This window comes from Pongo pygmaeus, chromosome 18 (genome assembly GCF_028885625.2).
Source record: "Pongo pygmaeus isolate AG05252 chromosome 18, NHGRI_mPonPyg2-v2.0_pri, whole genome shotgun sequence".
NCBI classification, from domain to species: domain Eukaryota; kingdom Metazoa; phylum Chordata; class Mammalia; order Primates; family Hominidae; genus Pongo; species Pongo pygmaeus.
In genome coordinates this window covers 54,872,825-54,897,410 of record NC_072391.2, presented here as the reverse complement: position 1 = coordinate 54,897,410, position 24,586 = coordinate 54,872,825, and the positions used below count along the sequence as shown (strand labels likewise).

The 24,586-nt window shown below is 56.0% G+C and overlaps 1 protein-coding gene across 11 annotated transcripts; it reads right to left on the bottom strand.

The window, feature by feature from the left end:
- Positions 1 to 545: 545 nt before the first annotated feature.
- KATNB1 (katanin regulatory subunit B1) lies at positions 546 to 22,744 on the bottom strand. 11 transcript variants are annotated; one of them, XM_054455068.2, is made up of 20 exons: positions 21,920 to 22,744; positions 20,495 to 20,799; positions 15,978 to 16,108; positions 13,241 to 13,358; positions 7,036 to 7,136; positions 6,665 to 6,706; positions 6,243 to 6,326; positions 5,907 to 6,022; positions 5,361 to 5,432; positions 5,033 to 5,183; positions 4,699 to 4,889; positions 4,448 to 4,578; positions 3,973 to 4,023; positions 2,965 to 3,032; positions 2,717 to 2,836; positions 2,461 to 2,610; positions 2,038 to 2,114; positions 1,889 to 1,963; positions 1,315 to 1,431; positions 546 to 974 (listed from the first exon to the last, which is right to left on the bottom strand). In XM_054455068.2, exons 2-20 carry the CDS (start codon positions 20,532 to 20,534, stop codon positions 842 to 844), a joined length of 1,968 nt encoding a protein of 655 aa, XP_054311043.1. In that variant the 5' UTR covers positions 20,535 to 20,799; positions 21,920 to 22,744; the 3' UTR covers positions 546 to 841. The 11 variants fall into 11 exon arrangements, with proteins under 11 accessions (XP_054311043.1, XP_063511247.1, XP_063511250.1 ...); XM_063655177.1 differs by having other exon boundaries at positions 2,038 to 2,165; positions 3,964 to 4,023; positions 21,920 to 22,732; XM_063655180.1 differs by having other exon boundaries at positions 3,964 to 4,023; positions 21,920 to 22,732.
- Positions 22,745 to 24,586: the final 1,842 nt, after the last annotated feature.

Sequence of the window (24,586 nt, the reverse complement as noted above, 5' to 3'; positions counted from 1 at the left end):
GCCAGAGGTCCAACCACCTTCCTCCAGTGCCGAGGACCCTCACCACCCCGGGGCGGGGCTGTACCTGGTCCCTGCCTTGGGAGCAGGAGGGGGCCCACCTGTCGCAGTGATCACGGAGTGGGGGGCCCTTTCCCGCCAGCCAGTGCTGGGGGCTCCAGCAGGGAATGACAGCTGATCGGAGCCCTGCTCAGAGGAAGGGGCAGGTGCCCTTCTAGTCTTGCCCCTGGAGGCGTCCTGGGGGTGTCCATAAGACAGCTTGAGTGTAGCTGAGGTGGGGAGGAACGGGCTGGTGGGGGCCACCCCTAACCGCAACACCCAGTGGTGGAAAGGTGGTTGCCGCCTCCCCTTCCTTCCCAGTCTGAACTGGCTGAACTGGTGCTGTCCCACAGGCCTGATTCTCTGCTGCCCCCTGCTGGCCACACAGTCCGGAGCCCCACCCCAGGGCTTGGAGGGGGTGTGGCCTCATCTCAAACCATGGGGCAGGCACTCCTGGGCTGGGGGAGCCCTGTGGCCAGCAGAAAACATTCCCCACAAGGAAACCTGGGAATAGTTACAAATTTAATAAAATTTGCCTTATAAATTACAGCAGCAGCCCCAGGACTCAGTTCGCTGCCCCAAGAAGCAACAGTTGGGCAAAGCTGGGCAGCTATTGCTGGAGAGAGTTGTCTCAGATTTCAGGGCTGTAGAGGTGGCCAGGGACCAGCGTCACCTCCTCCAGGACGGCCACAGGACAGCGGCAGGGGCCAGGCAGAGGCTCACGGGCCAGTGGCACACAGGGAACAGGAGTGGGGGCTGAGGCCAGGCCCTGTGGGCTGCTGAGGGCCCCTGCCCACTGCGTTCCTCAGTCCAGACTGGCCATGAGCAGGTGCAGCTCGCGGAAGGTACTGCCATGGCGGCCGCTCAGGCCTGACTTGCTCTTGACCAGGCCGCTGATGCTCTTGAGCTGCTTGTAGCAGAGCCGGCACTTGTGCAGCCTGTAGAGAGGGGCAGTGCCTGAGGGGCCAGCTGGCACCACCACCACCCCCCCCCAACCCCAGGGCCTTTGCTGTCCTAACCGCTCCAGCCCTTCCTCCCAAGGAAGGCGGAGGCCCAGAGGGGAACCACCCAGGCCCTGCCAGGGATTGTGGGCACAGCCAGGCCGTGGAGGAACCCAGCTCTGGCTAAGCCCACCCACACCCTGAGCCATGGCCCCAGACCAACGCCTCCTCTGTACTCTGTCCCAGCAGGACTGTCAGTAGGAGGGGCCCGGGCCTCCAGGCCTTTGTCCCTCACCTGTTGTGGCACCCCTGCCCCCAATACATGCGCTGCCCTCACCTCTCCTCCCTGCTGATATCCACACCCACGGAGGGTGGGGCTGCCAGCATGTCTGTGATGAGGGGCAGAAACCGCTGCAGGATCAGCTTCAGGGAGGTGCAGCCCGTCTGGACGTAGCTTTAGGGGGAGATGGATGAAGTCACAGATGGACAAAGGGCCACAGACAGAAAGAGAAACAGCAAGGAACAAAGGAGGAGAGGGACGGACACACACACACACACACACACACACACACACACACACACGCCTGTTTCCACTCCCGCCTCCGGCAAGGAACAAAGGAGGAGAGGGACACACACACACACACACACACACACACACACACACACACACACACACACACACGCCTGTTTCCACTCCCACCTCCGGACACACACACACACACACACACACACACACACACACACACACGCCTGTTTCCACTCCCACCTCCGGACTGTTGAGGGGCAGCAATGCTTCACAGCCAGCTCACAGGAACACCCAGGCTCTTGGGGGTCCTTCCCATGGTTCTGGAGGAGGCTTCTTACCTCTCCCCTCCCCCTGCTTCAGGCAGGCATGGCTTCCCCACACGCACCTCTCATACTTGCTCTGCAGAAGCTTCTCAATCTGTGGCAGGACCGTGGTGCACAGGTCCAGCTTCCACAGGGAGCTAGGAGAGGCCAGGACATGCTGCCATCAGCCCAGCCCTGCCCCTCCGCCCACTCCCCCTCTGCAGCCACTTACGCTTTCTGGTTGACGATGTTCAGGAGGTCCACCACCACCGACAGGTCGTTGATGGCCACAGCAGAGTCCACCGACGTCTGTGCAAACAGAGCACCATCAGGGGTGGGGCAGTGGGGGACAGTGTGGCCCTGTGAGGGTGAGGGTGGGGGCAGGAACGTGAATGTTGGTGTGCTGATGGGGCTGTGGGTGTTCAGCACTGCACCTAATGCAATGAGTGTAAAGCCAGGCATGTAAACAGGTGCTCACTAAACAGCAGTCTGTGATGATGATGATGATGGGGGAAACAGATGGTGTGACATCAGGGACAGCCTATCCCACACTGTCCCCCATGGGTGGCTTCTTCTTGTTCTGCCCCAAGCCCGGGCAGGCAGGTGGCAGGGGCAGGGGGGTGAGACGAGGCCCTGTGCAAGGGTGGGCACTTGCCTTGATGTCGCCCGTGGTCCACACAGCCCGCACGGTGTCCAGGTTCTTGTGGCGGCTGGTGAGCACCACACACATGGTGTCATGGCCTTTGCGGATCTGTGACATGGCATCCTCGTCCACCAGCTCGGCCTGCTGGGGGATCTTCACGGCCTGTGTGGTATGGGCACCCAGATGCTGGCATGGGAGGAGCCGGCAGCAAAGCTCTGCCCTCCACCCACAGACCTCCACCCGTGCCTCGAGCTGGGCTCCTACTCACGGGCAGGAAGTCGGAGGCCTTCAGCCCGATGGGCTCGTTCCGGGTGGCAGGGATGATGGCAGGCTCAGCCTTGGGTGCAGGTGTGGAAGCAACCACTGGGGGCCGGGGCAGGACCTCCAGCTGAAAGGGTGTGAAGCTCAGTGGGTGCCAGCCTGGGGTCTCCCTCTCTGCCTCCCAACATGAGGGACCCCCAACCCTGGGTTAGGACCCTCTCTAGGCCGCACACCATGCTCCCTCCATGGACATACATTTGGCACCGGGAACTGCACATCCATGGCAGGGCTGGGCTTTGCTGCCTCCTTTGCTGTGGCTGCGTCTGGAAGCAAAAGGAAAAGATGACTGGGTCCGGCCAGAAGGGCCTGGCAAGAAGGGCAGGGCTCAGGGCGGGACTCTGGGCAGCATCTGCAATGGGGGGATGGAGCAGGAGCATGGGGGAGGCCGCAGGCCAGTAGCGTGGGGGTTCCAGAGGACCTGGGGGCAGGCCTGGACCTGCCTCCTCCCTCTCCCTCAACTCAACCTTAGGTCTGCCTGTGGGTGGGACCCAGGGGGCTCTAGGATGTGGCCATCCTGTCCCTTCACTGGCGTGTATGTGGAGGGGGCTGGGATGACTGACTGGCAAGATGGAAGTGGAGGCTCCTAAGAAACCCAGGACCGATGGCAAGGACGGTCCCTGAGGGGAGGGCAGGGGTACTCTGTAGGACAGGTGGCCCCATGCCTGCCCCTTCTCCAACCACAACGCAGATCACGTTTTCTCCCTTCTTAATCCAAACCCCCAGCTGAGGCCTTGTGGGCCTGACCTCTTGCTGGGACTCACCCCAGCTCCCCTCCTCTCAGCTCCCTTCCTGCCGGAAGCGCTTTTCTCTCCCTCTTCTCGCCGGCCCCCAGGCCTCGGCAGGCGTTGGGCCTCCTGAGAGCCTCCCAATCATCCCATCTACAGCAGACCTCATCTAAGGTGGGCCCCCAGTGACTCCTCTCCGTCCTCCACAGCCCGAGTGCCCCTGGCAGGCCCCCCCGTGTGGTGGTGTCTTATGTTTGTCCCCCACACACCAGGGCATGGGCTCCTAGGGGGGCGCTGTCGGTCTTGCAGGGACCTGGCACATAACAGGCGGAGCGCACAGACCCAGCGGGAGAGGCTGTGGGTCGTGTCCTGAGAGGGGAGGGTCCTGGGAAGGGGCTTGTTAGGAGGGCTCACAGGAAGAGAAGATGAGGGATGGGGGGCATCAGAGACCTTGGGAAACCAGGCTCACCCAACTCACCGTCCTCTGGGGGTGCAGGGAAGGGCTCACTTCTCCGGGGTGGTGTCCGACCTGCAGAGGAAAGAGGCCCCTGGCTGTGAGCGCTCCTGGCCAGGCCACCTGGGACCCAGGGCCCTGTCAGAGTGTGGGGGACGGAGGGTGGCTCCCAGGCATGCAGCTACAGACTGTGGACCCTGGTCCTGGTCCCAGGAACCCTCAGTCCTGCCCCTCCGAGCCCACTTGTCCCTGGCAGGGCAGGGACTGGGACACTGAGCAGCTGCTGGGCCGCTGCTGGGGAGTGCCCAGGCCCCCCTCTCAGTTCCATCAGAGCACGGCCTGGCGAGGCCCAGGGGACCTGAGGACAGGGCACGGAGCCCAGGCGTGGGTTAGGAGGAAGTTAAAGGGATGCGGAGCCACAGCAGGCCACCCTGGAAGGACCCCCAGCCTCCCTTTCACCGATGGGGACGCTGGGCTGGGGGCGGGAGCCCGGCCTCACTGATGCTGTTCTTGGGCTGGAAGATCTCGTTGTAGTCCTCGGCGTTCTGGATCTCTGCGCGGGACTCGCGCTCGTCCCTGTCATCCTCGCTGCTGGGGCTGCGGCGCTCGCTCTCTGAGTTCTGCTTCACCCTGGAGGCATGAAGCCAAGCCCAACAGAAGCAGGTGCCCTGTGAGGCCCAGGGCTGGAACTCCGAGGCTTCCCCTATGACAGGCCCTCTCCTGGGCCCCCGAAGGCCCCCCAGCCCCCACCTCTGAGGCTTGCTGCAGGTTGTGCTGGGCCGCTCATAGATGCGCCGGAGGGGGGCGCTGGGGTTGGGCGGTGGCTGTGCCAGGGGCCGGTGGTCCTGCACAGGGTCCCGGGCCACCGTGCCAGTCCTGGTGACACGTGTCAGATCCACCACGTAGGAGGAGACGTTGCTCTGGGAGAAGGCCACACCTATCTGCAGGAAGCGGAGAGGTGGGGCTGGGACTGCAAGCTGAGGGGGCAAAATCCCAGCCCCAGTGTGGCGGTAGGAGGAGGGGCCTGGGCTGGAGGGAGGCGGGTGGCCCTGTGGGAGTGGGGGCGGTGCCATGGCTCTCTCACCAACTGGTCATTGCAGATGGCCAGGTCGGCCACCTTGCCCCAGTTGACGAGGACCACATCAAAGCACCGCTCAGGTTCCCAGCCGTAGACACGCAGTGAGTCCTGGCAGCCGCTGTACAGGCAGCAGCCGTCTGGGTTGAAGAGGACGCTCCTGGGCCAGGCGAGAGATGGCTGTGGGTCCTGTGGCACCCAGCCTGGTCCCCACCCTGAGGAATCCAGAGGGCCCAGGGCAGGGAGGGCGCAGCAGCGGAGATGGGAAAGGCCCACCCATAGCCACGCCCCACTGCCCGGGAGGAGCGCTGGGCCGCCCACCCCACAGCCTGCGTACCTGACAGGCCCAGGCTCCCCTTCGATGCAGCTCACCACCTGGAACTTCTCCAGGTCCCAGAAACGGATTGTCCTGCAAAGGCAGCCAGGCTGTGCTGCGAAGCCTATCCCTCATCCGGGCTTCCACATGCCCCTGGGAAGCCAGCTTCTCTCTAGAAACCTCTCCCCCAGGGCAGGGCCACCAGGAGCAACATCTGGGGCAGAGCTGGCCCAGACTTTGCAAGGGGGAGGCTGGGCCGGATGGCCCCGGTCCCAGGGTCGGCCCCAACAGCCACAAGCCTCCCTGCCCTATGGGGCCCCACTAGATGCCTTGGGTTCCAACCTGCCCATGAAGCCACAGACCTGGGACACTGGGGCCAGGGAACCAGAGCCAGGGGAGATGGACCAGGGTCCAGTCCTGGCTCGGCTGAAATCCAATTCAGTCCACACAGGATCATCAGACGTATGACACCCCAGACAGTGACAGACCGGCAGTAGAGACACGCGCAGAGGACAATGTGGTGAAGGACAGCAGTTACGAGCAACTCGCCTCGCTCCTCCTCCTCACCTGTCAGAGCTGCCGGAGGCCAGGAGGTACTCGTTGGGGTGAAACTCGACCACGTTGACAGGCCCCGTGTGACCAGGGAACTCAGACATCATCTTGCCGGCAGTGAGATCCCAGAGCTGGAGGCGAGGCAGGGCAGGGAGGAGGTCAGGGTGACCAGGCGTCTTGGCTGCCCACCCTCCCTCTAGTCCAGGCCAAGCTCTTTATCCACAAGTTACCTTCCACTCAGGATAGGCTTGGGACATGTGAGCCTGATCAGGAGGGAGGTGAGGACTCAGCCTGGTGTGATCAGCAGACCCCAGCCCCCAGCCCCTGGGCCCAGGTCAGGCCGGGAGCTACCTTCACTGTGTGGTCATCTGCAGCTGACGCCAACCACTTCCCATCGGGGCTGAACCGGAGACACCGCACGGCCTGGCTGTGCCCCTGAGGGAGGACATAGCACGAGCTCACCCTGGGATCCTGGGCCCAACAGACCTCTCCCTGCCTCCTCACTCCTACGGGACCCCTTCCATCTAATGACACTGGTTACCCGCCTGGTTTTGCTTGGAGCAGTTTGATGAACGTGGCTCTAGGGGATTCATGGAGAGCCAGGGGATCCAGGTGGGCTGCCCATGACGCTCCTGCTCGGCTCCAGATCCATGTTTTATGTTATCACCCATGTGGGACAGCCGTCCCCTCCACCCCCTGCTGGGGTCTGGGCACCACGCCGCACTCAATGCCCGCAAGGTGCTCATGGAGTCACCAACAGAGCACATCCTTACCCTGTATCGGAAGACACAGCCTTTCCTCCTGATGTCCCAGAGCTGTGGGGGAGAGAGAAGCAGAGAGGCAGAGTCAGGAGAGGTCAGAGCCACGACTGGAGGAAGGTGTGCGGTCGTGAGCAGAGGGCGGGGCCCAGCCTTCTCTAGGTCGTTACTCCCCATGGAGACAAGGACAGAAACTGCTCACTAAAGCTGGCATTCTGAGCAGAAGCATCTGGCAGATGCCTGCCACCCGCTTTCCCTAGGATGGTGCGGATGTCGCTGCAGAAAGGGAATAGGCCCCCTCAGCAGGCATCCAGCACTGAGGGCCGGGCCGGGCCGGTCCTGCCACAGGCCCAGCAGGAGACACGGGGCACGGACCGGCCTCTCACCTTGATGTTTGTGTCCTGGGAACCAGAGGCTACAAACTCGCCGTACGGGTGGAAATCCAGGCTGCAGATGTTGGCTTTGTGTCCCATGAGTGTGCGAAGAACTAACAAGAAGGAAAGCAGAGACAGTGGCTAAGAGGCAAATGAGAAGGCTGGCAGAGGAAGGGCTGCTGTGGGCATTTGTGTGTGTGCTTTTGGATTAGCTGCACAGAAAAATAGAACAATAACACATATTTTTAAAACAGGAGGAAACAATCAAGGGTCCCACCACCCTAACAACGAATTTTCTTTTCTTCTTTTTTTTTTTTTTGAGAAGGAGTCTTGCTCTGTCGCCCAGGCTGGAGTGCAATGGCGTGATCTTGGCTCACTGCAAACTCTGCCTCCCGGGTTCAAGCAATTCTCCTGCCTCAGCCTCCCAAGTAGCTGGGATTATAAGCATGTGCCACCACAACCGGCTAATGTTTTTATATTTTTGGTAGAGATAGGGTTTCACCATGTTGGCTGGACTGGTCTCCTGACCTCAAGTGATCCACCCGCCTTGGTCTCCCAAAGTGCTGGTATTACAGGTGTGAGCCACCGCGTCCCGCCGACAACTAATTTTCCTATATTTCTCTTGAGAGATGACAGCCCTGTGTTACCTCAAGTCTGCAGAAATTGTACCGCACTCTCCCCACAGACTGTGTTCCAGTGGAAGCAGAGCCAGGGAACCACCACACTCAGTTCAGGCCCCATGGGTGTGGAGCTTATGGTTTGCAGGGCACTGAACCCCACCTAAGACAGTGCAAGGAGAGAGACAGACCAGGAGAGGTTCAAGCTGAGAAAGAAACTGCTTGGTTGGAAAGAGAAATCCAGGAAGGCTTTATGGAGGAGGTGGTATTTGAGTAGATGTCAGTGGGTGGAGGATGAGCGATGCTGTTAAGTAGATGGAGGTGATGGGCAAAGGCCCTAAGGAGGGCAAGTGGAGGGCATGGCTGGGGTGGCCCTGGTGCACACACCCAGTCTTCTTGGGTGACCTCTATCCAAGGGATCTTGAGGGTGGCTGTGAGGACACACTGAGGAGCAGTGAGAACTGAGAGGACACAGGGAGGACACGCGAGGACCAAAGAACTCCCGGGGTGGGGCCTGATCTCCTCCCACTGCCCTAGGAACCACATCTCCCATCCTTTCCTTGAAGGTTTTGCAGGCATCTCCATGGCCAGGAGCGGCCCAACCTGAAGGCAAACCTTGTGTGTTTCAGGGTGTATTCCAGCACCACTCAAATTTGTCTCGTTTCCTGCTTTTGGAAAGATTCATAATTCACTATCTGAATGAAACTGACCATCCCAAGTGCCAGGGCCAGGAAATGTGGGAGTCCACCCATTCTTAGTTTTGAGCCAAGGTACAATAGGGTGCCTTGTGAGGTAGTGAGCTCTCTGTCAGAGGAGGTATTCAAGATTCCATATGTAACACTTTACTGCAGAGTCGAGATCCAAGCACTGGGTGAATTAAATGAACTCTACTGTATGATCTTCTCTACCCCCAAAGTCAGGATGTGGGCTCTGGCATCAGACAATACTGGGATCAGCCTTGGCTCCGCTCCTCACTGGTGGTGTGACCTTGGCCAATCACTTACTGTCTCTGGGCCTCATGTTGGGTCACAGAATGGAGTAAACAGACATAAAGTGCTTAGCACGGGCTCTGCACATGGTAAGTGCTCAATAAATGCCAGTCGTAATTAGACCCGTTCACATTTCTTCCTGCACAAGGCCTGCCTTCTGCTCTTGGCTCTCCTGCAAGCTGGGCCTTCTCTCCTCCTCCCCAGGCCTCAGTGCCCCTCTGCAGCTGGCCCTGTCTGGCGCTGGAGCTGGGTCTGGACACTTTCACATCCCTCTGGAGTCTGTCGAATGCATATCCAATTCACCTGCACCAGAATCTCTGCAGCTGTCCCTCCTTGCTCCGTGTAGCTATCAGGTGCTGCTGGGGGCTGGGCATTGCCTCCTGGCCAAGGAGGCCACGCTGGCTCCTGCTCCAGTCCACACCCGCTCCCAGCCCACTCAGCTTGGATCCCACAGCAAGGCTTCCAAAATCCTGCCCTGCCCAGAGAGGATGTGGCGGAGTCCCACCCTGTGTGGGCTGGCTGCATGAAGCGCCGGCCGCCCTCCTGTGGGATCCCGTGGGATCCCCTGCGCTGAGCCACCCTTGCCCCCTGGCTGCGCTGTGGAAAGCAGGCAGGACCACATTCTTCCGGCCTGACTCCTGCCCCTGCTCTTCTGTCCCACGAAGGCCTCTGATGCCCACATTCAATCATGGGATCTAGGAACTGCAGAGTGGAGGGGCCTCCGGGGTCTGTCTGCCCCACACAGGAACCCCCAAGGCCTCCCAGCTGAGCACCTCCTCAGCCTACATCTGAACCCTCCAGTGATGAGTGGCCTTTCAAGGCAACCGATATGAGAGGCAGCTCTTTCTCCTTTTAAAAAAAAAAAAAAAAAAATAGACATGGGGTCTCCTTTTGTTGCCCAGGTTAGTCTTAAACTCATGGCCTCAAGTGATCCTCCTGCCTTGGCCTCCCAAAGTGCTGAGATTACAGGTGTGAGCCACCATGCCCGCACAGCAGCTCTCTTTGGAACCTTTCTACACCTGGGGCCTCAATTTGCCTGTCTGTCACTGTCACCTGTGCTCTGGCGAGGGGGTGTGGAGGGGGGCCGGAGGTCTTAGCTCTACCTGCTGTGCTGATGGCAAGTTTCTCTTCCATCCAGTGGCAGAACAGACAGCACTGGGATGGGAGTCCTGACGCCGGGATTCAAGTCCCAGGCTCTGCTACCTGCAACTACCGGGGCTTTCCTAAGCTCGGTGCTCTCCCTGGGCCTCTGTTTGCCCATCTGTCAACTGGCTGTCCATCAGAATCACCTGGAAGCTTATTAAAATCCAGATCCTGGGCCCACCCCAGTACTGAATCAGGTTCTCCGAGGGTGGAGTCTGGGCCGTCAGTTCGTAATGAGCTCCTTGTGGAGCAGCCAGCCCTGGCCATCCAGGGCCCAGGAATCCAGCAGTCTTTAGTTTTCATTTCTCAGCCACCTCAAGGAATTCCTCACATTTCCCTTATAAGCAAAACAACTGTGGCTGAGAAAGCCTGGACAGGGGGCACGGCGCCCTCGGCTTCTCCCTTCTGTCTCTTGTTCTTCAGTGAATACTGAATGGCTGGTGCCCACGCGCTGGGATTCAGGTCCAGGGAGCTGCCCACCTTCTGCCTGAGCCTTCCCACCTTCTCCATGAGAGCCCAGCCATCCTGGACTCGCTCCTCCCTGGCCCGCTTGAGTTCAGCGACACCAAGCACAGCATGCCCTGGTGTGGCCAGGCAGTGCGATCACGTGCCGAGACGCAAAGCCTGCAGTCCTGTTTGTTATCAAAGAGGTCCTGGGACTCTTTTGTTCTTAAACTGACCATCGCTGAGCAGGCAAGCATCACTGAAGAGGCTGGGTGCATCTTTATTGAGTACCACCTACACAGAAAGCCCACTGTTCCTGAGCAAAGGGAACCTTGCCACTGTGCATGTGTGGCTCATGGCTGCTGCCCTGCCGCCAACATAGAGCATGAACCAAGGAGAGGCCCAGAAGAATCTTGAAGTCTCAGCCAGGCCAGAGGGGCTCTCTTCTGGAAAAAGCAGCCTTGGCAAAATCCACGTTGCCGCTTCCTCTCCAGGGCTTCAGGTAGGTGGCCTCCTGCCTGGCACGCGGGATGATCCAACCAGGGCTATCAAAAAGCATCAGGCAGGCCAGGCATGGTGGCTTATGCCTGTAATCCCAGCACTTTGGGAGGCTGAAGTGGGCAGATCACCTGAGGTCAGGAGTTCAAGACCAGCCTGGCCAACATGGAGAAACCCCATCTCTACTAAAAATACAAAAATTAGCGGGACATGGTGGTCCGTGCCTGTAGTCCCAGCTACTCAGGAGGCTGAGGAAGGAGAATCGCTTAAACCTGGGAGACAGAGGTTGCAGTGAGCTGAGATTACACCACTGCACTCTAGCCTGGGTGACAGAATGACACTCTGTCTCAAAAAGAAAAGAAAAGAAAAGAAAAGCATCAGGCAAACAGGTCTTATTTGGACCTCATAGTGCTGGCCTGCATGGTGTTCTGAAACAAATGTTGAATGAGCTGTCAACATTTTTAAATGGGTGGATTCCACATGAATTTCCAGCCTCTCTTGAAAATTCCATAGAGCTGGCACCACCTGCTAAGGCACCGAGGCACAGCACAGGAGCAGTGGGCGAGACTCTCCGCTCAGCCCAGAACTGAGGGCATGAGTTTCCAGACCACAACCGCAAGAAACCAGTGACGACCTAGCACAGGGTGGAAGCAGACCCACCCCAAGGCTCACCACACCAGAACACTGGGACAAGGACCCTAAAAGCCTGCAGAGACAGAGAGAGAGGAAAGAAAAGAGAGAGAGAGAGAGGAAGGAAGAGACAGAATGTGGAATGAAGCCAGTTCCCTGTGAAGGATCTGGGATCAGAACAACACCGGCCCCTCCCAATAGCAACCCTAGAATCTAAAACGCAGAAGAGCTGCACCTTCCAAATTCTGAGGGCGATATTTTATTGCCAACATAGAACTCTATACTCAAACTCATAAAACAAACACAAAAGCAAATGATGGGGGTAGCAGAAAGTCATTTTCAGCCATGGAAGTTCTCCAAAACTATGCCTTCCCAGCACCCTTTCTCAGAAAGCTACAAAAGAATGTGCTCCATCAAAAAGAGGGAGAAAACCAAGAAAGGTGGCAGCGTGGGACCAGGAACAGCAGATGGAGAGAATTCCCCAGAGAAGAGACATGGAGGCCCAGGATGACAGCTGGGCTGCAGGCCACTAGGACCAGAGGAGAGGCTCTGAGAAAAGGCGTCTGGATTATGGGATGGGTTTCAAAGAAACAGGAGGAGCTTTACTCTTCTGGCAGAGAATTTGGGGATGAATGTGTAATATGGACATAGAAAACACACAGATTAAAAAAAAAAAAAGAAACAATTATTAACTCCAGGGAAACCAAGTTATTAAAATGAAATAGTCAGTGGTAAATGACACTTATGCGTCCTCACGTTATAAACACCACCTATTGAAATGGTGCTACTGGGAGGGTGGGAGGAAAAACACGAGCCACGGGGCTGGGGGTGGTGCCATGAGAGAGCTAAATTCTCATCCTCTACAGTAGGAAGAGAATAACTAATGTGTTAACTTTTTTTTTTTTGAGATGGAGTTTCGCTCTTGTTGCCCAGGCTATAGTGCAATGGCGCGATCTTGGCTCACCACAACCCCCACCTCCCGGGTTCAGGTGATTCTCCTGCCTCAGCCTCCCAAGTAGCTGGGATTACAGACATGTGCCACCACACCAGGCTAATTTTGTATTTTTAGTAGAGATGGGGTTTCTCCACGTTGATCAGGCTGGTCTCAAACTCCCAACCTCAGGTGATCCGCCTGCCTTGGCCTCCCAAAGTGCTGGGATTACAGGCGTGAGCCACTGCACCTGGCCACAATGTTTTTTAAATAAGAAAAGAAAGAAACTGTGGTATGACCATGTGGTCTAGAAAGGTGGAGGCGATCAGCAAAGCACAGACGAAAGCACAGAAAGTTTAGGCTCTTGGAGAATGGGAAGGAGTGCAGCAGAAGTTTCCTCTTTCCATTGAAATTAATTGTAGAAATACTGATATTTGAGGTTTTAAATTTTAGGCTATGTACAACTTCCATACAGACGAAAACTAAATTAAAACAGAGCACAAGCAAACAGATCTGGCCATTCCAGGCTGCCTCTAATGGCACCAGGGAGCCAAGGCAGAGTGGGGCTCCCTGGAGTCGGGGTACAAGCTCCCTGGTTCTTCATGGCTGTCCCACACAGCCACCTCACTCATTCATGTGACCTGCAGGGCCCCTGGCGGCATGTGACGTCCCTCTAGGTTCTAAATACACACACACACACACGTGCACAGACACACACATCCAAACACACATACATCCAAACACACACACGCACACACCCGCACATCCCCCCACCCACACGAGGCAGCAGTGCATGTCAATGCCAGGCTAATGGGGGTGGAGTGGGTGCCACACTGCCCGGTTAGTGCTCCAGGAGCAAAGCAGCCAACCTAGTCCAGGCAGGCTTCCTGGAGGAAGCAGCACAACTGCAGAGCCTGAAGACTAAGGCAGGTGTGCGTGCACAGGAGGCAAGCTCGGAGGCCTACTTTTGGCAGCTTCCAGGTCCCAGACACGGATGGAGCCCGACTGGGAGCCAGCCACGATGAGCTCCTCGGGGGTGTTGAGGCGGACGCTCTCCACTGGGGACGTGTGGCCCGTCAGGCTCTGTGGAGAGAGAGCAGCAGCTTCAGTGCACTGCTGGACAGACCCCTGCAGTTGCCACCCTGAATTCCAGGTCCCCCGGAAAGGCTTCAGCAAGAAGTGGCTAAGGCAGGAGGGGGCGCCCCACGGGGGCCACAGCCTAGCCCTCCTGCAGGCCCTTTCTGAGCACCTACTCCTCTCGGCCTCAGCTCCCAGGGCTAAGAGTGGCCAAACCCCAGTCATCCCCCCACCACCTCCCTCTTCCCTGCTGTGCTTCTGACATGGGCATCGCCTGCAGAAACGGCCCTGGGCCCCTTGGAGGGGAGCGACTGGCCAAGATAAAGGGATGCTGTCCCTTCAGCCCTAAGTTAAGCAACCCTGCCCCCGCTCTGTTCCCATCTTCACTTTGCCCCACGCAAGCCCCTCAGCGAGGAAAGCCACAGCAGAACCAAGGCCTTGCCTAGTCCTGGGCACACATCTCGCCCCTCTAGAACCCCTGGCTCTCCTTGACTGCCCATCCCCGTGGAAAGGAGAGGGCTGTGGGGGTTGGAGGAGGGTGGAAGACTTTTCACTGTGGATCCTCTATTTTTTGGATGTTGAACAGAATAAGTGTATCCCATACCCAAAAATAAACAAAAATAAATCCAAGTGGACGGTCTGCAGGGGGACAGCGTGCACAGAAACCCCAAGGGGAGAGAGACCCCGGCAGGCTGGAGGCACTGCGAGGCCTGGGAGGCTGGTGTGTGTGAGCCAGGGCAGTGGCCCAGGGCGAGGCCGGCTGGGGCCTGACAGCTGCACCTGGCGTTCTAAGACAAGCCTGCAGGCCAGGCCCCAGACGGTTGGCCCTGTTTCTCTGGGGGTCATGGCATGTCCTATTTTTGGTCAGTCATTGGTGATGCTTTTTCAACTTGTGTATGCTACTACTTTGGCATTTCATGGGGGTAGAAAACACATTTGAACCCTAAAAACAAAGTAAAACAAAACATTTTCATTCATCTTTACTGACCCCTGGCACCCTTGCTGAGGCTGGGGTGGATCTCAGTTCTCCCCCTGGAACTCAGAAAAACACTGAGGTGATTAAGTTTCTACTAAGAAATTCATCCTTTACCATATTATTTTTCTTTTTCTTTTGAGATGGAATCTCGCTCTGTCACCCAGCCTGGAGTGCAGTGGCACAACCTCGGCTTACTGCAACCTCTGTCTCCCAGGTTCAAGCGATTCTCCTGCCTCCGCCTCCTGAGTAGCTGGGACTACAGGCGCCTGCCACCACACCTGGCTAATTTTTGTGTTTTTAGTAGAGACAGGATTTCACCATGTTGGCCAGGTTGGTCTCAAACTCCTGACCTCAGGTGATCCAACCGCCTCAGCCTCCCAAAGTGCTGGGATTACAGGCATGAGCCACTGTGCCCGGCCTATTCCTCTTCATCTTTATTTCACCGAGAGTCAAAACAATGATACTCCCTGGTTGGCAGGGGATGGGGGCTGGGGCAGGGAGGAAAGGGCAGGTTCTGATGCTGCTGGTGAGAATGCAAAATGATTTCTGGAGGGCAATTTGGCAATCTGTTTTGAAAGCTTTAACAAAAGCACACACCCTTGGATTGAATGCAATGATCACGGATCTGCTCAAGGATCTAGGTGGCTGAGGATGTTCACCACAGGGTGCTTTACTTGATGGCTGAGGATGTTCACCACAGGGTGCTTTAGCGGAGCCAAAAAAAAGCCGGAAATAACCTCCATGCTGATAACAGGGTGTGGCTAAGCTAATTACAGCTCATCCCTACAATGGAACACCATTAAGCCATTCAAAATTATGTTGTAAAAGAATACTTGTTGACACAGGCAAATCCTTACAGCATTGTTATTTTTAAAAACCAGGCTGCACAAGAGTGGCAGTGTATTTTTCTTTATGTGTGTGTGCTTGTATGAGTATTTGTGTGTATACATATGTACATGCATGTACAAGTGTGCACTTACATGCATGTACATGTATATGTATCTGTCTTAGCATCTAGAAGGACTCACACCAAAACACCAACTGTGGTGGCCTTTGGATAACAGAACTATATGTAGTTAATTTTGTGTTTTCTCGTTTATGCGCTCCTATTTGGAAAACAGTTTCCAGCATTGAACATATAGCTGCGTAAATAGTGGGGAGATGCTATTTAAGAACTAGCTCCCTAACCAGCTCCAGCCAGGTCCCCTCAAATCCTCATTGGGGAATGAAGGCTGGGAATGAATTAAAATAAACACCCACATGTTGCTGCCAGGCAGGCAGATGGGCAGGTGGGAGGGGAGGGGTACAAGTCTTTTGGCTCAACCACAGGCCCGGGGCTTATTTTAATCTTCTCACGCAGCCTGCCTGGAGTTCTTAATAGTACCACAGGCAGGTGACTCCCTCGCTCCTGAGGGCTGGCCACTGTCCCAGCCATGCTGGGCTGTCCTGGGCCTCACTGAGCAGACAGCTGGGGGAAGCACTGATGGTGTCCCCACCACGCCCCCTCCACCCCTGGGCTGGGCCCCAGCGGATAGGGGGCCCTGGGCTCAAGAGAGTCTGAGAAGCTGCTCACTCTTCAGCCTCCAACCCCTGTCCCCGTCCCCTCCCCAGGCCTTTGTCCTGACCCCCTGCCGGCTGTCGGGGCTCACCATGATGCAGTTGGGCTTGTTGATGGACCACAGGTTGACGCGGCAGTCATCCCCACCTGTAGCCAGCAGCCGCCCAGAGGCTTTGCCCAGGACCAGCGAGGACACATTGCTGGCATGCGCGACGATCTCTTCTACACAGGGAAGGAGAGGGAGGGGCCATCAGGGCGAAGGAGGGGGGACCCTGCTCGGCTACCCGCTTCGGAATCTGAAGCCCAGTGGAAGGATCTGCCTCCTTCAGCTCCCCCTTTGGTGCCCACCACGAGCTGCAGGACCAGCAGACAGGGCAGGGCATGGGCCTGAGATTGAAATCACTGTTTCTCAACTTTCATCATGCCTGTCCTTCCTACCTTTAGACTTCACGATTTTCTTCCTGTTTCTGCACATCACCTGGTAATATTGACTAGTTATACTCGATTTTTAAAATTGACTTGCTATTTTTATTAGCTTGGTCTTAAGCAATGTCCATGAAATTACAAGTTTGATATACTCATGATACTCTTTCTATGATACAAAAAGAAAAACAATTATTAAAATAAAAAAAAATTGACCCATGCACTGCCTACACACCTCTCAGCTGCTGCTTGTGTGTACATACAAACCCCGCTTTGGAGAACACACTTTAAGAACAACCGAAGTCACCTCTAGACAAGCTGCCCCCAGGTGAGCCTGCACAGGGCTTCAGCTCAGATTCACAATCATGGATCAGGTTCTGGTCTGAGGTCTGTGATCTGCTATTGCGTGGCCTTGGCTACTAGGTCACTTGTCCTCTGAGGGCCTGGCTCCTCGTCTGGAAAGTGGGGATGCCCCTGGTGTCTGCTCACACCTGATGCTGAGGACTCCCTCAGAGCGTGCCTATGTGTTGCTCAGTAGCAGGCGAAGGCTCCGTGACATTGGGCCGGCTCGGGGCTAGTCACCACGAGAGAGTGGGCATGGCGGCCCGAGCGGGCACCAGAGGGTGGGCTTCATGAGGAGGGGGCAGAAGGCAACAGACTGAGCAGCTGGGGTGGGGGTGAGGGCTGACCATACAGAGGAGGAGGCCGTGCAGACAGCCTAAGGCCCTGGCCTGGTCAGTGGAGATGGCAGACATGAGCCTTAGAGGACTCTGCAGGGAGCAAAGCACAGGCAGGGAACCAAGAGGCGGCCCAGGTCTCAGAGCCCATCCCTGCATGAGCTCCTCCTGGAAAGAAGGGAGAAAAAAGACAGTTCTCCCCACACAGGCCAGGGAAAAACCCCAAGGTGCTGACGCCCCGAGGCGCCCGGAAGGCAAGCGTGGGTGACGCCAAGGAAAAGGGTGTTGCAGCCACGGCGCTCCACAGAGGCCCCTCCTGCACCCCAGCTCCGACTCCACCCTGCCTGGGTGTCTCTGCTGCGGGCTTCAGACCACAAGGAGGTTGGGAAACTGGGCCCAGGGAAGCTGCTTGCCAGAAAGCAGGGCTCCAAGGGGCCACCAGGAATAGCCAGGGGACAAGTCGCAGGCTGAATCTCACCGATGACACCCTGCCTCCTGGGCCGGTCAGGGCAGAGCCGGCACAGGCAGCAGCGCCAGCAAGGGCGAGGGTTCCCTGTGGGCCCCAACCTGGGCCAGGGTGTTGGGGAGCTCGCCATGGGGATCCCAGGGAGCTGGGCCCCACTTTAGTCCCATCTCGATGAGAGCCTTCTGTCCTCTGGACAGTGTCGGGACAGAAACCTGGGGAATTCCAGCCACAGACATGTGTCTGTTCAAGAGTTTCCACCCGACCCGGAAAGAGGGCAAAGCACCTTCTCCTTGGCATTCTGTGCCCGAGCCTGGTGTCCTCTCCGTGGAGGCACTGCTCGCTTCCCCTGGCCTACCTAGAGGGCTCTGTCTGTCCCCTGGCCCTCACTCCTCCAGGGAAAGTGTCTGGCTGGGCCCCACCTCACTGGGCCTCAGGACTGCTGCCCCTGGAGTCAGGGGCATTCATTCATAATATCAGTATTTCCTGGGTGCCTGTTTTAGGCCTTGCAAGAAATATGCCCCAGTATGATCAGATGGTGGCGGGGGCGGGACACTGAGCTGGCAAAACCGCAGACTTTGGGGTGAGAACAATTCAGAAGTTGGGCCCTTCTGGAGGAGCCCACATTACTCCCCTCTAAGCAGCCTGACCAGGGACTGACTGGAGCCCACAGAGGGAGAGCAGAGGGGCAGGGACACAGCACAGGCACCTGCAAAGGAGGCACGGGGCACCACCCCAAGAGCTCCTCCTTCATCCTGGCTTGAAGGACAGCAACCAACAGCCCAGGCCGAATACTTGATTTTCATACCAAAAATAAAAAATAAAAATCCTCAGTGTCTACTGGCAGGCCAAGCTCTGGGAGTACAACCTGGGCCCCACATCCAGCCAAAGCTGGGGAACACAGTGCAGTGTGGCCAGAGGGGCTGAGGATCAGCATCCCAAATGCAAGATACAAAGTACTAGGTTTCAACGACCTCATGTGGGCCACGCACCTCTGATCCTCACCAGACCCTGGAGCCACAAGGAGCCAGAGGTCACGTGGCCCTGGGCTCTCAGAGTTGATTCCCATGGACACCATTGTGCACATGAAATCAGCAGCAGCAGCAGATGCCCAATACGCCTGATCTCATTACCTCCTGCTCGCACACACTGATGGCTTGGCCTTGCCTTTATGATAAAGCACGGCAGCCTCAGGAGGGCTGGGGTCCTGCGAACTCACTAGGTCCGTGCGGCCCCACGTTCCTCCTGCTGCTGTGCCACCACCCATGGCCTCCCTTGAGTCCATCCAAAACACTGAGCCTCCTGCCTCAGGGCCTTTGCGCTTGCTGTTCATGCAGCCTGCAGCATTCCCACCCCACCCCTACCCCCACCCCCCAGCTAACTGATTCAAAGCACAGGCACCAGCTTGCAACTAGAGGAGACACAGAGGGATACAGTTATCCAGTTCCTGCCTGTTGCTCTCCCCAGGCTCTGAGCTCCCACTGTACAGAGACCTTGACTACTTTGTGCCCCAGTGGCTCCCCAGTGCCTAGCTCTGGGGAAAGGCCAGCTGTCGAAGGGATGAATACGTAATCCCAATAATTACAAAGCCACTCTGACCAAAGTGTGCCCTCCTTGGGGAACCATAACAGGGTTCTCCCAGAGCCCTAGAGCTTTGGGGAACAACATGAAAATGGCCCAGACCTCTCACTTTACAAACAAGGAAACAGAGGCCCTGCAAAGAGCTTTGCCCAGAGTCTTAGGGTTAAATTCATGGTTAAAAAGTGTGGAGTCTTGGCCAGGCGTGGTGGCTCATGCCTGTCATCCCAGCACTTTGAGAGGCTGAGGCAGGTGGATCACCTGAGGTCAGGAGTTCGAGACCAGCCTGGCCAACATGGTGAAACCCCATCTCTACTAAAAATACAAAAATTAGCTGGGCGTGGTGGCGGGTGCCTGTGATCCCAGCTACTCAGGAGGCTGAGGCATGAGAATCGCATGAACCCAGGAGGCAGAGGTTGCAGTGAGCTGAGATCGCACCACTGTACTCCAGCCTGGGTGACAGTGAGACTCTGTCTCAAAAAAAAAAAGTGTGGAGTCTTCTCCTAGCTCCTGAAAACCAGCCCAGGGACAGCTGGCAGCAGACAGTGACCAGGTGGAGCACACAAAAGCTATGCCAACCAGTTACGATAGGTGGGGCAGGGCCCACCGAGGTGCCAATGTGTGGGGGAATTCTCAAAATATGATCTGGGGATGCTTGGGATCCTCAAGATCCTTTCAGGGGGTCTGAGAAGACAGAAGGATTTTCACAATAACACTAAGATGGCATCTGCCTTTTGCACTCTCATTTGCTCACAAGCATATGGTGGAGTTTCCCAGAACATCACTACAGGCCTATTTGATTATATACTCTTGTTTGAAAATGTCTCAGTATTAACTTCTAACATGGTAAATACTGACAGATATGTAACTCCAACAAACAAAAGCACTCTGGGGTCCTCAATAATTGTTAAGAGTATGAAGTCTTCAGATGAAAGAGTCTAGAACCACTTGTATAGGGCAATGGTGGGAGTGGGCAGTGCCCATCAGTTACGGTCCGAGCCCTGTCTGCATCCCTCTGCCCGCCCCTCCTCGCTCCCACTCCTTCCCCCATTCCAGGCCCAAGATGCTTTTATCTGACTGGGGAAGTTTGACTTGTGAGATGTCTGAGAATGCTGTGAACATCTTTCAGGATTTCTCACCCCACCGTCAGCCTAACTGGAAATGCTGTGCTAAGCGCTTTAGGATGGGTTCATCCTGTCACTTGAATTTCACAGCAACCATACAATGCAGGCGTCATCTCATTGTACAGATAAGAAAACTGAGCCTCAGAGAGGTTAAGTCACCTGCCCAGTGTCACCCAGCTAAGAAGTGCCACAGTCATGATTTACATCATGGTCTGTCTTACTCCAAAGTCTAGGAGTCTCCTCCTGTGCCAAGAACAGGAAACAAAGCTGTGGGTTCAGGCCTCCCAGCAACAAGCCGCTAACAGAATAAATGGGGTGATAAAGAAAAATGAAAACCACTCACGCAACTTCCAGGCTGTCTTGGTGACCACAGGGGTGGCCATCCTTCAGCTGGCTGGCACCTGAAGCCCCACCCACAAAATAAACTGCGCTTTCCTCGTGGGGTGGGGGTGGATCCCCCCCAGATCCACCAATCAAGTTGGCAGAGAGTTCCCACACATCCAGGCAGAGAGAATGCCTCGTCTTCTGGCCCTGGGGTGCCTCGTGGTTCCAAATTACCCACAGCAGCAACGGCAGCAGCCTGTGCACATCTGTCACGATCCTGGATCATGGAATGTTAGGCTCGAGCCATCTCAGCTCAATACAGGGCTGCAATACAAACAGAGGTGACGTCATGTTAGAAAATGCTTGGTAAGAGCTATTGCTCCCTGGATCACCAAGGCCACTTGATAAAGACGGACACCCACCAAAGCCACCAGAGTCAGAAGCTGCATTGCAAATTAGGTTTGGGAATCTGCAGAGGGGGCACCTCAGGTAGGGTGATTTGGAACATAAGGAAAAAGAAACTCCTCCCAGAGGCCAGGATAATGAGATGCAGCTCTGTTCCGCGATGCTGGCTGCCTAAAGTGCAGCAGCCGCAGTGGGGCGGAGAAGACCACGTGTCTGCAATTCACATAGATTTCCTGGGAGTCGTTGTTTTTGTCTGACGTGTGGGATGTGGGAGAGCGGAGTCAGAAGCTAAGCTTATGGGCCTAGGAAAGGCATCCCAGAGACGGCCACTGAAGTCCTCCCTGGAAAGAATCTCGAAGACGACCCTGATGGTCCAATTCCCCAGCTCCTGGCAAGGGAACCGCTCCTGCTCCCTGCGATTCCCAAGGACAGAGCTAGGAACTAGGCCTCCAGTCTGGGCGTGAGTGGCTATGACTCCTCAACTCTAAAAGGCCACCTCATGGAGCCTCCCACCTCCTTCCCACAGCCACTTCACCTCTTTCCCATGAGCCCGCTCCCCTCTGTCCCCTTTCTCCTGGGTCCCCGGGTCTGCCTCTCTAGTCCTCCGTTCACACCCCCTTTTCTCCCTGCCCCCTGAGTCTCCCACTCATGCACATCCTGTCTCCCGAGCTCCCTTACGTGGCCCCTGCCTCGCCAGACTCCCGTTACTGCCCTTTCCCATATGCTCCCGGGGTCTCCCATTCATTCATTCTCCTACTTCTCTTCTCCCTATTCATTACCTGTCCTTCTGCAGACCCTAGCTCTGCTTCCGGCCTCCCTGGTTTTGCCCCCTCCGGCCTCCACCCCGACCCCTCTCGTCCGGGGGCGGGGGCAGGTCCCTCGGCCACGGCTGATCCTCCCAACCCTCTGCTTGCGGAGTACGGGCTCTAGCCTCCCCACGCCCAGAGCTCTCTGCCCGCAAGCCCGGCCAGCCCCGCCTGACTCGGCCCAGCCCAAGGCCCACCGTCCCCTCGCCACCTCGTCCCCTTGCCCACTCCACCTGCAGCTGCGGCTCCGGAGGCCGAGGCTCCGCTCCAGGCGCGACCCCCACTTGCCTCCATCCCCTGCCCTGATTGGCCGCTGCTTGACAACCGACCCTCACAACAAAACCTCCGGCTCAGAGCCCCGCCCACCTTGCCTCCCGCACCAATCAGCTGCCGCGGGTGCTCCACCTCCTGCCAGGACTGACCAATGGAAGCAGGCGCTTCTGCCGCTTTTCCTCAGTACCCGCCCTCTTTTCCTAACTCGGACTAATCAAGAGGAAGGAGCGTTCAAGAGCCGCCCCTTGGCCTCTAATAAACCAATGCAAGCTGCCGTTTCCTTAGTCCCGCCTCCGTCTCAAGTTTTCCCTTTCCTCTCCGTTTCCTTCCTCGAACCTAATTTGTGTCTGAAAACTTTTGAGAGCCGCCCTCCAATGGCGACTGCGCCAATGGCTTGAGCAACCGTCCTAGATTGACCAATCAGCGTCCGCATTATTGGAAAACCCAATTCCCAGACAGCCAATGGGAAAGGGACTTCGGGGGCAGCGTGAAGCCTCAGGCCTTCCATCTTGGAGTGGGGCAAAACCTAAGGAGGCCTTAGTCGGCATTTTGCCGAAGCTCCTCATTCTTCCCTTTGCCTGCAGGTGGTCCCCCGTGGCAGGAGGACTTTGTCCCTGTTCTTTGACCCGGACGCCGGCTTGAATCCCCCACGGGAGGTCTAGAAGGAAACAGCCTGATTCCGGAGCCGAGGCAGGCGCTGAGCCCTGTAGCACTGCACACGCAGCCACCGCCTCGGCTAATGGATGCGTGGGCAAGGGGCTGCTCCCTGAGTGGCTGCAATCAGGGAATCGGAGAAAGGCCAGCTTTATTTGTGACACGTTGGGCGGGGTGGGCTCTGGGAAGCGCCGTAACCCTTCTCGACTCAGGGCCCCTTTCGTGGCCGCTTAGGAGGGACTTGGCCGCGCAGCCGCCTCTTCCTGTTGCCCAGAGGTTGTCACAGGCACCCAGAGCCCCTCGAACCTCGCCATTCGGCCTCCAGCCTCTCACCGCAGGTCAGGGCTCCTTGGGCTCACATAACGCCCAGTACAACCCTAAGGGGTAGGAATTCCTGTTCCCATTTACAGATGAGGAAACTGAGGCCCGGGTTAAGATGCTCGCAAAAAACCACACAGTCAGAAAGTAATAGCCCCAGAATGCGAACCCTTGTTTTGAAAGCCAAAGCGTGCGGGAGTCCCCACTCTGCCTTCTGCTTCAGATTCTCCTGCTTCAGCCTCCTGGGTAGCTGGAACCACAGGCGCCCGCCACCACGCCTGGCTAAGGCTAGTTTTTATATTTTTAGTAGAGACGGGGTTTCTCCATTTTGGCCAGGCTGGTCTTGAACTCCTGACCTTAGGTGATCCACCCGCCTCAGCCTCCCAAAGTGCTGGGATTACAGGCATGAGTCACCGCAAGACACCTTTAAAAGATTAGCAGAATAATATCGGATCAAAACTGTCTAGCCTGCAGTTCCCCTTAACTTTTGAATTATAAAAAAAACTAAACAGAGAAAACTTGAAAAGACAAGATAATGATACCACGTAGATTCCAGCACTTGTTAACAGTTTGCCATATTTGCTTCGTCTGTGTGTCTTTTTCGGAACCATTTGAAAATTGTAGATATGACATTTCACCCCAACACCAAATACTGAGCATGTGTCTCTTAAAAATAAGGCCCTTGGCCAGGCGCGGTGGCTCATGCCTGCAATCCCAGCACTTTGGGAGGCCAAGGCGGGCGGATCACCTGAGGTCAGGAGTCCGAGACCAACCTGGCCAACACGGTGAAACCCCGTCTCTACAAAAAATACAAAAATTAGCCGGGCGTGGTGGCCCGCGTGCCTATAATCCTAGCTACTGGGGAGGCTGAGGCAGAAGAATCACTTGAAACTGGGAAGCAGAGGTTGCAGTGAGCTGGGATGGGGCCACTGTACTCCAGCCTGGGCGACAGAGTGAGATCCATTTCAAAAATAAAAATAAAAATAATGCCCTTATTCTATAATAACCATTGTTATCACCACTGCTAAGAAAATTTAATTCTCTAACAACAAGTCCATATTCATGTGTCCCCAGTCATCTCAAAAACCTTTTAGGACTTTTTTTTTCTAACTAAGAACCAATCAGTATTCACCACACTTGACTCTTTTAAGTTCTTTCCATTTCTGTCCCCAAACTTTTATTTTTATGACATCGATCTTTTGAAGAGATCAGGCCATTTACCTAGACTGTCCCACGTTAGGAATGTTTTCTTTTAGTATCATTTACCTGAATTTCCTGAAGTTCTTGTTAGATGGAAGTTCTTAAATGCATTTTTTTACCTTGAATTTCTTAAGTTAGGGCTAAAGGCTTGATTAGATTCATGACAACAAGCACTTAAAAACACTCCAGAGGACACATTGTAAGTGCACAAGGTTGACGAATTTTTACAAACTGAACACACCCAGGTCAAAAAGCAGAACATGACCAGAAACCAGAATCCCCTCCTGGGGCTCCATGCTCACGTCCATTCACTAACCCTCACACTCCAAGAGTGACGGTTGTCCTGACTTCGAATATCACCAATTAATTTTGCTTATTTTTGTTCTTTCCATAAATGGAATCATACGGTATGTACTTTTGTGTCTTGAATCTTTTGACATTATACTTAGGCAGTT